This window comes from Herpailurus yagouaroundi, unplaced genomic scaffold (assembly GCF_014898765.1).
Source record: "Herpailurus yagouaroundi ecotype Mexico unplaced genomic scaffold, PumYag 141, whole genome shotgun sequence".
Lineage (NCBI taxonomy): Eukaryota > Metazoa > Chordata > Mammalia > Carnivora > Felidae > Herpailurus > Herpailurus yagouaroundi.
Window position 1 is genome coordinate 65,374,600 of NW_024412396.1, and position 16,023 is coordinate 65,390,622.

Consider the following 16,023-nt stretch of genomic DNA (forward strand, 5'->3'; position numbering starts at 1 on the left):
AAGAAAGGGAGAAAGCCAAGTTATGGCTCTGGATTTGCAAAATTTGGGGAAAAGCAGTGAAATGTCAGCTGCGCACAGGACTCCCAGGACCTGCCCCCATCCAGTACGGGGGGCGGGGGTCTTATGTGTCCCGGGTCGGGAAGTCATACTCTCAGAGATGATGATGCCTTTACCCCACCGTGGCTGGAACTGGAGATGCAGAGGGAGGAAGTAAATCTATCAGCCTATGCCCTCAAATGCACCCCAGCCAGGGCAGACTCTTCTCTGATCCCGGGGGGCACCACAAAGCAGGCTGCACTCGCCCCCGCATTGAGGAGAAGGCCTCGGGCTTCCACAGTCAGGAGGGAACACCCTGAGCTGGGACCCCGCTGGCCCACAGCAGGAACATTACCCCTGTCGGCCCCTCCCTAAGCAAACCAGATGGATATAACTCACACGATAACATTTCCAGCTTCTTTACTTGTGACAACAAAGGTCCTTTTATTTTGGCTCATCTACCCATCCAATCCCTCAATAATACACCTCATTTAGACTCCTACTGATTTCCATGGGCCCCTAAGGATGACATCAACAATGGTGGCACCAGCGATTAAAAAGGAGCAGCTCCTGCTGAGAACGTGCCCTGTGCCAGGCTCTGGGCTGCTCCTCAGCCGTATCACGTCCACGTCCCAACTGAGGCTGGCTCCAACATTATTGCCATTTTGTAAATGAGGAAACTGAGGGTCACCGGGCCCAAGGGCACTGGGCACGGCTAGCTGCAGCCCAACACCCATTCCCGATTCTCCTCTTCTTCAGTAACAAAACCCCAAGCTCCTGTGAGGTGACAGCATGCCCAGCAGAAAGACGGCACTTCCCACCCTGCTGGCCTCCGGGTATTAGAACGTTCGACTCTGACCAAGGCCAGCATGGGCAGCAGCATAACACGGGATCTCTAAGGAGATCACCTAATGAGAATAGATTCAGGTGTGTGGCAGGGATGCCCTACTCCCATACTGCTTTCCCATGACCTGGGATGTATACACAACGGCTGGAGCCTCAGCAGCCACTTTTACAAGGAGGTGATCTTGGGCCTAGAAGATAGTGCGGCACAAACAGAGAAAGGGGGGTTCTTTAAAACTTTATGGAGCCCCTGCACCAGTCCCAGGTTAGCCTGCATCCGGCTTCTTTGGCACAGAGAGAAATAAATGTAAGATTTTATTTAAGCCACTGTTATTCCCAATCTGCTACTGGCAGCCGAATATCAATCCTGACGGCTCCACAGTGAAGCTGCAGGTGGAGGGGTGTTGGGAGGATGAAAGCTGGCCAGGCAGAGATTCCCCCAAAACACAATATCATTGGCATGAGAGAGTCATGGAGAATGTGCTCAGGCCACACATTTCTGCTTGTCTTACGATTTTCTGTTTTCATCCACATCAAGACAACAATGTCCTATTTGTGACGCTATGTTCTTCAACAGTTTAGGAAGGATGGTTCAAGCCTCTCCATAGATTTTACTCTCTCTCTCTCCTGACGACTTAAGAGTTCTAATCTCATTTCTCTGCACGCACTGGCTACCAGGAAGCTCAGCACCACTCTAGTGTCTCCTCACAGCACCAGGCCCGACAGCCAATATTACATCTCCTCTGTTCCTCACCTCGATTTACTTCTTCTGTGTTACTAACCTTTCCTTTGGGGAAAGCAAGAGAGTGTCAAGCATACAGAACGCTAAAAGGGAGGAATCTCCTAGACTATCAAATTCATGAAAGCTCATTCTTCTTTGAGTAGCTAAAATGGCAAATTATCTCCTAAGTTAGCACTTTGTAAGAACGAGGAAGATTCTCTAACTCATGTATACTTTCTGACCTTTCAAAACGGTGCCACATGACACATCAACCTGTTGCTGAAAAAGACATGCCAAGATCTCTCAGCCGGGCCCTGCCTTTACACATTAGCAGGTACAGATTAAGAAATTTCCACAATATACAAATATGCTATTACCGTATTTCGTCAGTTCAAAGGCACTGTCAGTCAGAACCATCACGTTACACACTCATTAAAAGGTTTTTAAAGGCAAAACATAAGAGACTCTTAACAGAGAACAAACTGAGGGTGGATGGGGGGGAGGGGGGGAGGGGAAAGTGGGTGATGGGCATTGAGGAGAGCACTTGTTGGGCTGAGCACTGGGTGTTGTGTGGAAGCCAATTTGACAATAAATTATTTTTTTTTTTTAAAAGGGTTTTAAGTAGGCTTTAAGGAACCAAAAGAATAAAAAAAGGTATGTTACTATAGCCAGAGAAAACCAATGGAGAGGTTCGTAGTGATTACCTCTAGAGAGTAAGATGATGGGGAACTTTGCCAATTCATGTATTTCTGTAATATTTAATTAGTTTCCATTGATTTCCAAAGAGTTCTTGATAAGGTGCATCTATGAGCCAGAATGCTAGGCCTGCACAGTCTCCAGAAAAACAAGGCATGGTCCACGGCCCTACAGAGGCTCCGGAGAAGTGGGAAAAGCCCCCACAGTCCGCGATTACACCATGCAATGGAAGCTTCTGTGTCTGGGAGGTGGGGCACACAGGGTATGTTGGGGCCCACAAGAGGGAGGGGCTCTCTCGGCCTAGGGTATCCAGGAAGGCTTAAGGAGCTGGCGGCCGGGAGCTCGTTCAGACAGATTAGTAAGTGTCAGCCAGATGGACAAGGAGAGGCATGGCGGGCTGCCAGGAGAGGGTATGCGGAGGACCAGGCCTCGCCACAGGCTGCTGGGCCTCTGCACGGGGTGCTTTGGGGTGCACCTGAGGAAGCGGCCCAGGCTAGGTTCCCTGGAGTGGGAACCAACTGTCAAGGGCTTCATGAACCCCTCCAAGGGGTGGGACATCACCCTGTCCCCCTGGTGCTGCGGCCTTGCTGGGTCAAGATGGGGCTTGTGTGAGAAAGAGCACTTGAGCAGCTGGCCAGCAGACAGATGGGCCCGGTCCAGGAGAGGGTTCAAGACACCGCAGGCAAAGGAATTGCAAGGAAGCGCTGCTTTCAGAATGATGCAAAAACAGCAGTGGGGCGCGGAGGGTCACAGATAGACCAGGGAGCCAGCGTGCTGGGTTTTCTCTGCCTCGTGCTAGCTCAGGGACTGGGGCGAGCTCTCTCGGACTCAGTTGCCTCATCTGTAAAGTGGGGATAACAGAAGTTTATCCATTAAACAGCACCTATAAGAGTACTAACCGTCCTTCTCTGGATTGTCGTGGGGATTAAATTAGTTAACATAGTAAAGGGCTTACAGAGGTTCCCAGACCACACGAGGCTGTGTGCACATCTGCTTTGATCACCTCCCCCACCCGTTATAGTGACCCCTCCCTAAGGAGTTGCCCATCTGACTGGGTTCCTCAGGACCCAATCAATTCTCCCACAGCCTGGGCTTCTAATGGCCTCCCACTCCCTCCAGGCCCAGGGGCCTCAAAGACCTGCCCCAGCACTGTCCTCCCTCACCTCCCAGAGGCCAGAGACTAGCACAGTGCAGGGGCAGCCACTGCAATCTTCAGGCAGGGTGGCCGAGTGGCAGCCACACACAGCCTTTCAGAGGCATCAGCCACTGCCAAGGCTGCCTGTCCGTCCCTGGGTCCCCTAACCACCCCCCCCCCACACACACACACACTGCTGGTACAGAGCCAGGCAAGGGGACACTGTGATAAACCACCACTGAGTCCACACCGTGGGCAGCGGCTCAGGGCCAAAAACGGTCTACAGGCCACAGGGCTCCACACACTGTAAGATCCTGGTGCCTTAGACTCAGTAACATCACTTCTAGAGGGCAATCCAAACAGAGAACCAAAGACAGAACGGCAGCACTGTTCGGAACAGCAAACCAGAAACCACTAGAACCCAAGGTTCCATAGCAGAGAAAAGGTTCCTGATGCTGGGACAGCGGGACGGCAGAAAACTGGTGCCGCCCTCGCAAGGATCATTTCCAAGGGGAGTAAACAGCACAAGCAAATCAATGTGTGTCCATCCTCCAAACGCAGGTCAGAAAACCTACAGGTAAGAAAAGCCCAACCTGGATTCACACAATACTTCACAACGTATTTTAGGTAAAGGTACGAAAAAAGACCGAAATAAGTGTTTCAAAGATTATCTCTGGGCTTTCATCTTTAAGCCTGTCTTTCTCTCCCCAAATTTCAGAAACGAACACATAGTACTTCATGAAGAAAGAATAATCAAGGGTTTCAATCACCCACATCACCCAGTGAATGGAGCACACACCAGGGCCAGGCCCTGCACTCCCCAGAGACAAGAAAGTTCTGGCCCAGGAGAAGACATCAACTTGTAGCTCCAGCTAGGCATGGGAAGCCGGGGGTGGGGGGGGTCCGCTGAGAGAGCCAGGAAGGTGTCACGGGCGAGGTGACACCTGAGCACACGTCTAACAGCACAAATAAAAACATGACAGTGGGGAGGGTGATGCCAGCTTCTTGGCCAACGAAAGACTCAAGCCGCTTGGTGGTCCGCGAGCCTGAGCCGAAGGCAATGCCTGCTTCTCACAGCGCAGGCCGTGCGCCCAGGGCCCTCCGGTCAATGCCCCGCCTCGCCCAGTCTCAGCCCCCAGAGGGCCCCCCCTCCCAGCTGCACTGGCACTCCTGCAACTGCACCGAGGATCGGGACTGAGCAGCTCTGGGCTGGCCACTCCAACCAGCTCTGGGCCATGCCAAGGGCGATGGCGATGCTGACGGCTGGAGGACCAATTTTGAGGAGCGACGCCCTGGACAACGCCACCTCCAAGCAACCTCAAAACAGGCAGCAGCTTTCGGTTGTCCTTTTCCGCCCTTCCTATTTCCCCCACGCGCCTCCTTTCCTCTCTTCGCTTGTATGTTCACTGCGCGGAAGGGGACCAGGGACCCAGGGCCCCGACTCCGTGTGGAATGGTATGGAGAAGCCTGGGTCCTGACAGGGCACACCCTGGCTCCGTGGAGCACCGGTGCCCGGCTTCCCTGGCAGGGCCGCTTTCTGTTTTAAGGATAAGTTCAAGTTGACTCACCGAGTCAAAGGCTGGGGAAAGAACACCCCAGAACTGAGAATCACAGGCCTCCGAAGCCACACAGGACTGCCCCGACGCCAGAGACAGTTTCTATTTGCAACAGCAAGCCGAGAAAGCTCAAGAATAAAAATAAAACTGACAGAACTGAAACCATTCAGCGTACATGGGCAGCACGTAGCAGCTCATGAGCATTTTCCCATGTTGTCCTCCAAGATGCGTCTCTTAACAGCTCCTAAAAACGTCTGATAAGAGCAGACCCTGATTTAAAGAACATTCCCACCGCCCCATGCACCCTTATTGTAAAAAATACCCTGAAGTTTTCACATAAACTTGTCTGACTCTGTTACGGAGAATGAAAATAATTTTCAATGTTTTGAAAAAAAGAAATACAAATGCCTGCATTTCAAATGGTAAGAAATAACATGAATCTTTAAAAAAGGAATTCAGAGGTGCCTGGGTGGCTCAGTCGGTTAAGTATCTGATTTCAACTCGGGTCATGATCTCCCAGTTTCTGAGTTCGAGCCCTGCATCGGGTGGACAGCACAGAGACCACTTTGGATCCTGTGTCTCCCTCTCTCTCTGCCCCTCTCCCACTCTCTCTCTCTCTCAAAAATAAAAAAATAAAGTATAAATAAAAAAGGAGTTAAGCTAAATTCACACAGCTAGAAACCAAAAAGTGTTACTTGGATGATGGAAGGTGGGGAGGGCAAAGCAAAGAGACCAGCAGACAACGTATTTTTCTAAGCACTGCCTCACTCACGGCTCTGCCCCTCCACCCTTAAGCCACATGGTTCGTAACAAAGGATGAGGGGACAATAAACCCGTACTCCTTAAGCTTCCATCAGGTGTCTTAGGTCCTGTGTAGTAAATGTCGTCCCATTTTAAAGATGATTAAGGTAGGATCACATACTCAGAAGACAAACTAATGGAAACTCAAACCCAGGTCTCTGGGCTCCTCGGGAAGGTCAAGCACAGACAAGAACAATCTGTAACCCTGGGGGCACCTGGGTGGCTCAGTTGGTTAAGCATCCAACTTCAGCTCAGGTCACGATCTCGCGGTTCATGAGTTCAAGCCCCACATCAGGCTCTGTGCTGACAGCTTGGAGCCTGGAGCCTGCTTCAGATTCTCATGTCTCCCTCTCCCTCTGCCCCTCCCCTACTGGCTCGCTCGCTCGCTCGCTCTCTTTCCCTCTCTCTCTAAAATAAATAAACATTAAAAAAATTTTTTTAATTGAAAAAAAAAAAAAAGAGTAATCTGTATCCCAATAACAGACCCAAACAACCATGGAAACGTTCTGCATACAGTCGACTTCCCAATCTCATGGCCATGCTCCCTAGAGGTGCTGCTGTCTGCTATCAGAGGTCAGGGTCAGAGTCACATTCTGGTAGCCTTGAGAAAAGCCCCTGCCCATGAGGAGACAGCTGGATAACTGCCATGAGCTCTTCCAGCTACGAGGACGTCAGGCCCCCAGTGAACACCAAGACAACCTATATTCTCGCAGCCCCTGTATTTGGCTCCCATACACCCGGCAAAGGGGACGGACAAAAGGCAGAATGTCCACCCCTCGTGGGCCCCAACCACCTGGAAATAAAATCTAGTGAGGGCACGAGGCCAGGCAGCAAAAGCACCGTGCAGACGGTGTTGGTGGCAGAGTGAACCCAGGCGAGGATTAAATCATCTGACACTTTTAAGTACGTACCTTTTTTTTTTTTAATGTTTTTATTTTTGAGAGAGAGAGAGAGAGCATGAGCAGGGGAGAGGCAGAGCGAGAGAGGGAGACACAGAATCCGAAGCAGGCTCCAGGCTCTGAGCTGCCAGCACAGAGCCCGACACAAGGGTTCCAACTCACAAACCGTAAGATCATGACCTGAGCTGAAGTCAGATGCTGAACTGACTGAGCCACCCAGGCGTCTCTAAGTACATACCTTTTAAAGCAATTTCTGAACCACTGAAAATATTACCCAAATAACAAATACATTTCTTACAGCTGGCCAGAGAACTCAACATCTGTAAACCTTGGAAAGAAGCACCCTGCTCAGCCAACAGACTCTCCCTCTGGCTTTCAATAAGCCAGTTACTGGATTCAACGCGCCTATCTGAACCAGCCCTCCCCCCTCACTGGTCCTCTCCTTGCGCCCCCATGCATGTCCAGAAACAAGTGAGAAGTCTGGGAAGTGACCCTCAATCTCACTCACCCGCCACATCCACCCACGTCCCATCATCTGTCTCCCCCTGCCTTCCACTACTGAATTAATCCCAGTCAGACCCCATCACCATGACCACCACCACTCCAGGCCATGGTCCCGGGCTCCTTCCAGAAGACCCAGTTCTCTGCCTTCTAGCCCAGTCTTTATCTAACCGTCCTCCATATGCCCTGCAGTGGGATCTCCTGTCATGCCTTCTCACTGGAGCACACACCTCTCCGACACAAAAACCCTTTAATGCCCACTGAACCCACGCCCGTGAACAGATCACCAGCCCTTTCTAGATCCGGCCCTGCCGCCCTCTCCGGCCTGGCTACTTGCCAACTCCATCGGGGCCAAGGATCCAGTGTTTCCAAGCCTCTCACAGACAAAAGACCCCCTTGCCCAGCTTCTGGATCCTTGTTCACATGTGCTCTCTGCCTGTAACGACATTCAAATACCTTACCCGCCCCCCAACCTAAGCTGGGTATATCCTGTATCAAGAAGCATCAACTTCCCTACAAGGCTTTCCTCATCCTCTGCCCACCCTCCCCTAACTGTCCACCCCTGTGTCCTCACAGGCCCCCACCACAGCACAGATGAGCCCTAGACCGCCTGGCACGCCCCCTCCAGCTCTCAGCCCGTCTTTCCCTTTCTGCTTGAGGGTCCACCACCCAACCTCCTTTCCCGAATGGTTCGCACAGAAACAGTGCAAACATGTATACAAAGCACTCCAACATCTCAAGCAAGCAACAATTCTGGAGAAACCCGGAGCAAAGGCCTGCTGCCTGCCCGGCAAGCTGGGGAAACTTCTTTACGTCCTTGCCCACTTGAGAAACAGCGGCTGCTCCGGGGACTGGGTTTCGTAATGTCTGGATTCTCAAAGAATTTGGAAGGAAGACAGTGAATCTATGACGGGTGGCTGTACTTCCCACACTTACAGCTTGTTCGTTTGCATTTTAAAATACAACTCCGGCCCCCTCTCCTGCAAACAGCCCTCTCCTTCTCCCCTCGGGCTTTGCAAACTGGTGAAAGCCCCCATAATGTGCGAGGCAGGGATGCAAAACACACCTTCCCGAGGATGCTGAGGCTGGAGGTGGCAGGACAACAGATGAGTTGTTCTTTCCAGATCTCCTTCCCTTAAGTTCAGGGCTGCCCTAGAAAGGGGCAATGGGGTCCAGGGACAAAGAACCTCCCAGGCTTCCCTCCCAAGCCTTCCCCACAGATCAGGTCAGAGTGGAAAATGCTCCCAAGGTAACACCATCCTTCAAGGCTGACGCAAACTTCCTGCTTGGCCTTCGGCAGAGCCCTAAGCTCACGCCCCAGGCCCCCTAGGCCACAGATGACCCAGGAGGTCAAGAAATGTTTTCTCCAAATGAAGGCTCAGTGGGTGGAGGGACACTGATGGCTGTGCCACGGCTTGCATTTGGTCATTTCTGCAACCTGGGTGTTGCAGGAGCAGGAGCAGAACAGCCTGGGACATAGGTGAAGCACCTGTCGGGACCATGGGTTTGAACCTGGCTCTCAGCTAGGCTCTGTCAGGTGGACAAGGCCTATAGCCATGAGCAAGGCTTACCCTGCCTTTCTCTGGGACGCCTTCCTGACTTCATCTCTTGCACGCCTGTGCAAGTGACCCCCACCAACTCTGGCTCTGGATGCCGAAGGCAGACTGCAGACTTCAGAAGGAAGGAACCAGGCTTTGGCACGGTGAGTCCCCCACACCCGCGGCCTGGCGCACCGCAGGCACCCAAGAAAGATGCGCTGAATGCCGCTACAGGGAGAGCCCGGTCTTCCCAACCCACACCTGCTGGCCGTGAGGGGCCTCAGTGGCTAGGCAAGGCCTGAAATGGAGGAGTCAGGGCGTGTCCAGCATCCTCATTACAATAATACCGAGGAAGAAACCAAGGCAAACAGGTGCCTGCGACCATCACTGTCATGACAGGCAGCCCCTCCGGACAAAGGAGCGGAGGGCACCCCATCTCACAGTGCGCCTCACTCTCCCCTTGTCTTCTTGCCTGAGCCCCGACATTAAACACAAGGCAGCACTCCTCCTGGACTGGGGGCTTCTCGTGCTACATGAGCAGACAACAGCAGGTTTTCCTAATTACAGCACCACCTGGCCTAACAGACCCAGGTTAGGGGACACCAGTCGGCCCGCAGACAGGCCCGTTGCCAAGGCTTTTCTGGGCCTCAGTGGCCACACAGGCCCCAGCGTCTGGACGGCCTAGGAGCCAAGCCCCTGCCCCCTCGGAGATGGCACCTGCCTCTGAGCCCAGTTCTGAGAAGTCAATGGGGTAACGTCCTAAAGCAGTGGCCTTCCAACCAAAGCCCCCAGAATAAATGTTTACAATTACATATCTTTTTGTGCATTTTCAAGTTGACATCTAAAATTTCTCATCGTAAGTTTAAATACTTGGAAAGGATGTAATTTCCAACATATTGTAAATATTAACATTTCAAAATAAAACTGTTCCTGTTTCTCTTTTAAATGGATCCAGTGGAATCTAAATACCGTAGCGATTTGAGGTCCACCATCATCCATCCTAAAATTACAGAATCCAGTGCCTCTTAAACACTGGGAGATTTAGAAAAGTTCCTTTTGCCTCCTCCAAGCCCAACACCCAACCCGCATCCTTCAGTGAATTCTATGTTTAAAGGCCTTTTACTGAGTAGTCTATTACACTACTAGGCAAAAAAGAACTATATGTATATAAAGGTTTTAATTTTTTAATTTCGTGTGACCATTAAGCTCTAAGTGTCAGAAATTTTCTTCTGGCTTGAATTATTATTACAATTACTATCAGTACATAACGGATGCACATGACCGAAACATCACTGACTGTACAAGGAAAAACATTACAGCTTATGAGGAACACATCTCGGAAGAGATGAATGGGAATTTTTCAAAAGTATTTCAAGTACCCACAGATGAAGGCAGAGCTCACTGTCAGTTGTATTTTTCAATGTTTATAGATGCAAGTTTTAAAACCCCTTCTTCAAGCAGAAGGATGGAATGGGAAGAGATTTACATAGCAAATTCTCTGAATTCCTTTAAAATTATATGCTAAGAATTATGGTCATTTGTTACCAAAAATCATTTCTAATGCTCCATCAGCTGACAACTCATTCAGGTCCTCTTTCAATTTTGTTGCAAGGGAAGAACTGGAGAAACCTGACCTGCCCCAGGGGGACCATGGGTGACAAGGCCTAGGTGGGTTTTATGCCCCAGGGTCGTATCTGCCTTGACAACATAAATAACAAGCTTGCTGTGTGCTAAGCATGGTGCCAGCTGCCTTACCCAAACTGACTCAATTAGGTCTCAGGTGATCCCGGGGGACAGGCACAAGTATTGTCCCCATTTTACAGACAGGGAGACTGAGGCTCCGAGTGGTTAGGCATCTAGCGCAAGGTCACACAGCCAGAAATCTGGGCCCAGGTGATCCTAACCCTCACTGCTGCATGCACTGCCTCCGCAGAAGCGGGAGGAGGCCAATGTGGAAAGGGTGCCAGGAAGGAGGGTTTACAGGCTCCTTCCCAAGCAGATGTGGTGAGGAAATGAGCACATGAGGAAGTTGAGGACCTGCAAATTTGGCTTTCTTTTGTTTTTGTTAATTTTAATATTATTTATTTTTGAGACAGGGAAAGAGAGCGTGCGAGCGGGGGAAGGGCAGAGAAGAGAGGGAGACACAGAATCTGAAGCAGGCTCCAGGCTCTGTGCTGACAGCAGAGAGCCCAATGTGAGGCTCGAACTCATGAACCGAGAGATCAAGACCTGAGCCGAAGTCAGACGCTTAACAGACTGAGCCACCCAGGCGCTCCAAATTTTGCTTTCTTGAATGTGCTCCCATCCTACCTTGGAGAGGTTACCCACAGATGTTTCTATCAAGTAAACGGTATCAGTGCCTGGTACACCACAGTCCCCGATAAATGTCAACACTCACGTTGTTACTACTGCCTTTAAATCCCAGGCAGAGAAATAACTTCCCTGACAGGAGGGTACCTTGGGATCTTACCAGCACTCTACAGTCTCGGTTCCTGACCCTGGACCCCAGTATCCTTTTTTTATTTTTTATTTTTTTTAAATTTTTTTTTCAACGTTTATTTATTTTTGGGGGGACAGAGAGAGACAGAGCATGAACGGGGGAGGGGCAGAGAGAGAGGGAGACACAGAATCAGAAACAGGCTCCAAGCTCTGAGCCATCAGCCCAGAGCTCAACGCGGGGCTCGAACTCACGGACCGCGAGATTGTGACCTGGCTGAAGTCGGACGCTTAACCGACTGAGCCACCCAGGCGCCCCAATATCCTTTTTTTAAATAGAAGCCAAAGCCCAGGTGACAACAGGCCTGGAAACAGTCAATAAATGGAGAAAAACCATGGGCTCTGGAGACAAACTGACCCACCGTCAAAACCCAACTCTACCACTTACCCGCTGAGTTCCCCCAGGGGAAGTCACAACATCCTGAGCCTCAGTGGAGGCTCGTCTCTAAAATGGGCACGAAAACACTACTCATGTCACTGGACGGCTGCACAAAAAGGGACATTGCCACTGGGGGACCAGACACAAGGGATACTGGGTGTTGGCTGACGGCACGCTTCCTCTCCGCCCCTTCAGTCACTGACACCTCGTATCTGGCGAGCACCCACCATCTCCAGCACCCAGCGGCCCACCAGCCCAGGGATCTGGCGCACAGAGGCCTGGCTAATTTTGAAAACCCAGCCAAGTGCCTTGGCTTCCAGATTTTGCAAAGAGTCTTTCTCTACATCTTGAAATTTCAAGTTCTCCAAACACTCGGGGCTGCCAGGAGGAGGTGAACAGGGAGGCGTCGCGGTGGGTTTTATTTTTAGATACTGGCGTGGAAAGCGTCCAGTTTGGCTTCTCTCTGGTGCCCGGTCACCACTTCCTCCCCGAAGTCATCACCAAAAGGAACAGCAGACACATCAAGGAAGCATTTCGTAACTCTTCTGCCCGGTACACTCCGTAACAATGGCTCCAAGGCTTTAGTCCCGGGCACCCTGGTGGCTCAGTTAAGCATCCGACTCTTGATTTTGGCTCAGGTCATGATCTCACAGTTTGTGAGGTCCCAGCCCCGCGTTGGGCTCTGTGCTGACAGCATGGAGCCTGCTTAGGATGCTCTCTCTCTGTCTCTCTCTTTCTCTCTCTCTCACCCTCTCTCTGCCCCTCCCCCACTCACGCTCACACATGCACTCTCTCTCTCTCTCAAATTAAAAAAAAAAAAACTTAAAAAAAAAAAAATTAAATAAATAAATAACTAGAGGTTTCCATCTAAACCTTCCCAGGAAGCCATGTAAAGCAAGCACACTGAACCCCCAGGTTATTCCTCACATCCTGAAATTCCAAGTCCCTCTCCCCTCTTCTCCCCTCCCCCCCTCCCTCTTTTGGTAGGGGTAGTGGCACCCTACTGTGTTAGTCTAAGATTTTCCAGGACAGGAATCAGGTATTAGGGGAAGGGCACATTTTTTTCCCCTTTTAAGTAACGTGTTTATTGGTGAGCACGTGAATTCACTTCCTCTAAATATTGTTCCCCCGCAGAAATTTCTTCGTGAACCTGGACAAGCGCTATAGTTAACCTCAGGGAAGCACCTGGACCTTCTCTTAGCAACCTCCAGCTACAGCTCCAACTTTAAGGCCAGGACTTGATGGTGGGTACAGCAGCATCTGCAAAGGATCTGGTGACATCCAAAGTAACCGTAGGTAAGGACTAAGAGACCAAAATAAGCCAAAGCATCCTGGAGCAGGACCAATCTGAGACACCTGGCCCCAGAATGACCAAGGTACAACTGCACTTCCTCTGCCCACCGCTGGACCCCTGACAGGCATTATCAATCAACCCCTGCCCTCAGCCACTCACAGATTTAGATTCCTCCAGGCAGCCACTACCAATCAATCAGAAGCGGCCCCAAAAGCATACTTCTCAGCCATTCCTGAATTCTGACTTCCCTCTTTTAATGTGTAAGAAATTAAGGTCCACAGAAAAACTCAGGGCAGATCACACAACTTTGCAGAGCCAAAATGAGCCTGGTTGAAAACTCTACAGTTGATGAGGGACTTCCAGAAACTGCCTTCTCCCCCAAAACCAACCTCAGCCTCCAGGTGACAAGTTCAACCTGCTACAAGGAGGGAGACCAGAGGGAGACCAAGGCTTCCAGACAGAGCCACCCAGCCCCACCCCACCAACCGCCCCCAATGGCCACTGTCAGAGCACGTACATCTATTTTGGGGCCACAGAGCCCGCCCCAGGCCCTGGGAGGGATTCTCTCTCCATCCATCCCTCCTTCTCCAGCCAATGAGCACCTGACTTAAGTCTGCCCCAGAGTGAGGCAGCCCAAGGGTCAGGAGCCCCCCATACTGACTCGGTCCACCTTCCAGGAGCCAGTGGCCCACAGAGAAGATTGGGTGTCACCAACTGATAGCAGGATGGGGATGCTCCTGACCTGGGGAGGGGGAGGGGGAAAGGAGAGGGGAAAGAGTACTCTTGGAGACGATACCACTCACAAGAATGGTCCAAGATAGGAGAAGACTCACCCTCAGAGGGCTGAACAGCCAAGGAAGGGGCCCAGGGGGACTCGTGCTCCCTCAGCAAAGACAGAGGGCAGGCATGGGCCAACCGTGGGGGCATCAGGACCACGGATGTCTGGCGGGGTGGCTAAGCTCCCACACCCTGTACCCCCACTCCCACCCAGAGCCCCACTTCTCCCCCAAGCCAGCTCCTTCCACCGATGACCCCACTGCAACTCCACAAGACCCAGAGACCACCAAGCATGACCCACGTTCTGCCAGGGCAGAAACCACAGAGATTCCACAGGGGGAGAAGTTAAAAATGACATGCAAGTGAAGAAGCTAAGCACCCAGACTCTTGGGGCGCCTGGGCAGCTCAGTCAGTTAAGCATCCGACTTCGGCTCAGGTCATGATTTCACAGTTTGTGAGTTCGAGCCCTGCGTCGGGCTCTGTGCTGACAGCTCAGAGCCTGGAGCCGGCTTCAGATTCTGTGTCTCCTTCTCTCTCTGCACCTCCCCCACTTGTGCTCTGTATCTGTCTATCAAAAATACATAAATGTAAAAAAAAAAAATTTAAAAAAAAAAGCACCCAGACTCTCGAGGGAGAAGGGGAAAGGGGGCCCTAAAAGGCCCACCCACACGAACAACAGTGAAGGTATGGTCTGTACTCACCTGCACGACTTCTATCCCTCGCTTCCTGTGGAGAGAAACAAAGAAAACAAAGGTTACTCAGGCAGCCAGGAAGCATCCTTCCAGAACATTCACTACAGCCAGCTGATGGCAGGACAGCCTGCAGCTGCCCCTCTCAAACACGATCCCCAGAACAGCCTCATTTGCAAAGGGAAAGTCTGCAAACTCCTAGCCAGTCCTCAAGGCCACCTTCAGGCAGAGAGAGAGAGAGAGAGAGAGAGTTGTTTCCTGAGAGGGACCTGGCTGTAGTTCTACAAGGACCCCAAGTTTGCTGGTTTTCCTCATAGGCATCCCGCTCTCCAATCTCAGGGCCAGCCCTTCATGGGCACAGCTCCAGCCTGGCTCGCCCCTGTACCCTTCCCTCCACCTTATTTACCCCCAATGGCCTGACCTTCCCTCCTGGACTCAACCACCTCCCATGGCTCCCCATTTCTTCCCATATCAGGTCTACTACCTCGGCCTGGCCTCCCAGGTCTGCCTCAGCCCATCTGCTCTCCCACATTGCAGGAGTTCCCCAAACCCTTCAGCCCTGCTCAGCTCAGTGCAATCCTGGCCATCTTTGGCCCCCACTGACCTCCTATGCATCCTTCGACCCTGACTCAACCATCACGGGCCTCGCCAATATTCCTGCAAGCCTGGGCCCTGCCTCTTCCATCTCTCACCCACAATCCCGTGGCCAATATCCACCAACACACATGCCCTAATGACCCCACCCCATTACAGACAGGATCAGGGGCTCTGAGCAGTGCACAAAGGCCCCCTGCCACGCACCCACCTTTACCTCCCCTGCCCTACATTCCTTACTGCAAGCCTTTGGGCACAGGGCCGTGCCCCTTCTCCAAGTCTTGGTCCACACTTTCCAGCCCAGCTTTCAGGATGTGGCTCAGACAGAAGTTCTCCCAGGAAGCCTTCCCTGACCCACGACACCCTCGCCCCACTGACCCACCCAGAGCCAGAATATTCCCGAGAACTTCGGGCTACCACTATATCCCAGCCCTTCGTTCCAGAGCCCCAGTGGGCTGTCGCCTGGGGCAGGATGCTAGGGAAGGCGCAGGATGCGTGGGATGCAGATGGCTTGTCAATGGCCATGCCCACAAGTGTTTTCCTGAGAAGAAAGGCTGGGCCGCCCACGGACGCTCAAAGGACCTGTGACCAGAAAAGGTCAGAAATTAGAGCAGGGACTATGGCAGATTCAATGGCTGTGTGTACCCTGTGCCTACTTATGGGGCCCTCCCGGCATACAGACACTCCCTAAATGTAAGTACATAAACACCTCGCTCAGGTTCCCGTGCCCAGCCTGGCCCAGCACTCAGGGGCACAATAAATGCGACAGCCATCACTCGGGCCCTGGAGGGGCTCATGCTCTAGGGGAGGAGGTGGGCACAAAGCCCCCGGGAAGTCTCTGGGCACCAGTGAGTGGGCACCGACACCATTCCCTCACACAACACAGCTGAGGTGACAGCTACCAATCTTACGTTACCTTCTGAGAGCCGGGCACCAAATGGAACCTCCGAAGGAAGCCACGAGGTCAGTCCAAGAAGGCAGACCGGCTCGCACTGCAGGATACGCCAAACCGGCCCTCCCCTTAACCCCCAACAACCTCAACACAACCTCGGGCCCCAAGGAACCCAG

General features: G+C 52.0%; 1 protein-coding gene across 3 annotated transcripts in view; it reads right to left on the reverse strand.

Moving 5' to 3' along the window:
• Positions 1 to 16,023, reverse strand: part of ITPK1 (inositol-tetrakisphosphate 1-kinase) — a 179,094-nt gene that overhangs the window by 124,373 nt on the left and 38,698 nt on the right. For all 3 annotated transcript variants that reach the window (XM_040478070.1, XM_040478069.1, XM_040478068.1), the window contains exon 2: positions 14,374 to 14,398. In XM_040478070.1, coding sequence (XP_040334004.1) covers positions 14,374 to 14,398 — 25 coding nt within the window. The remainder of the gene's footprint in view (positions 1 to 14,373; positions 14,399 to 16,023) is intronic.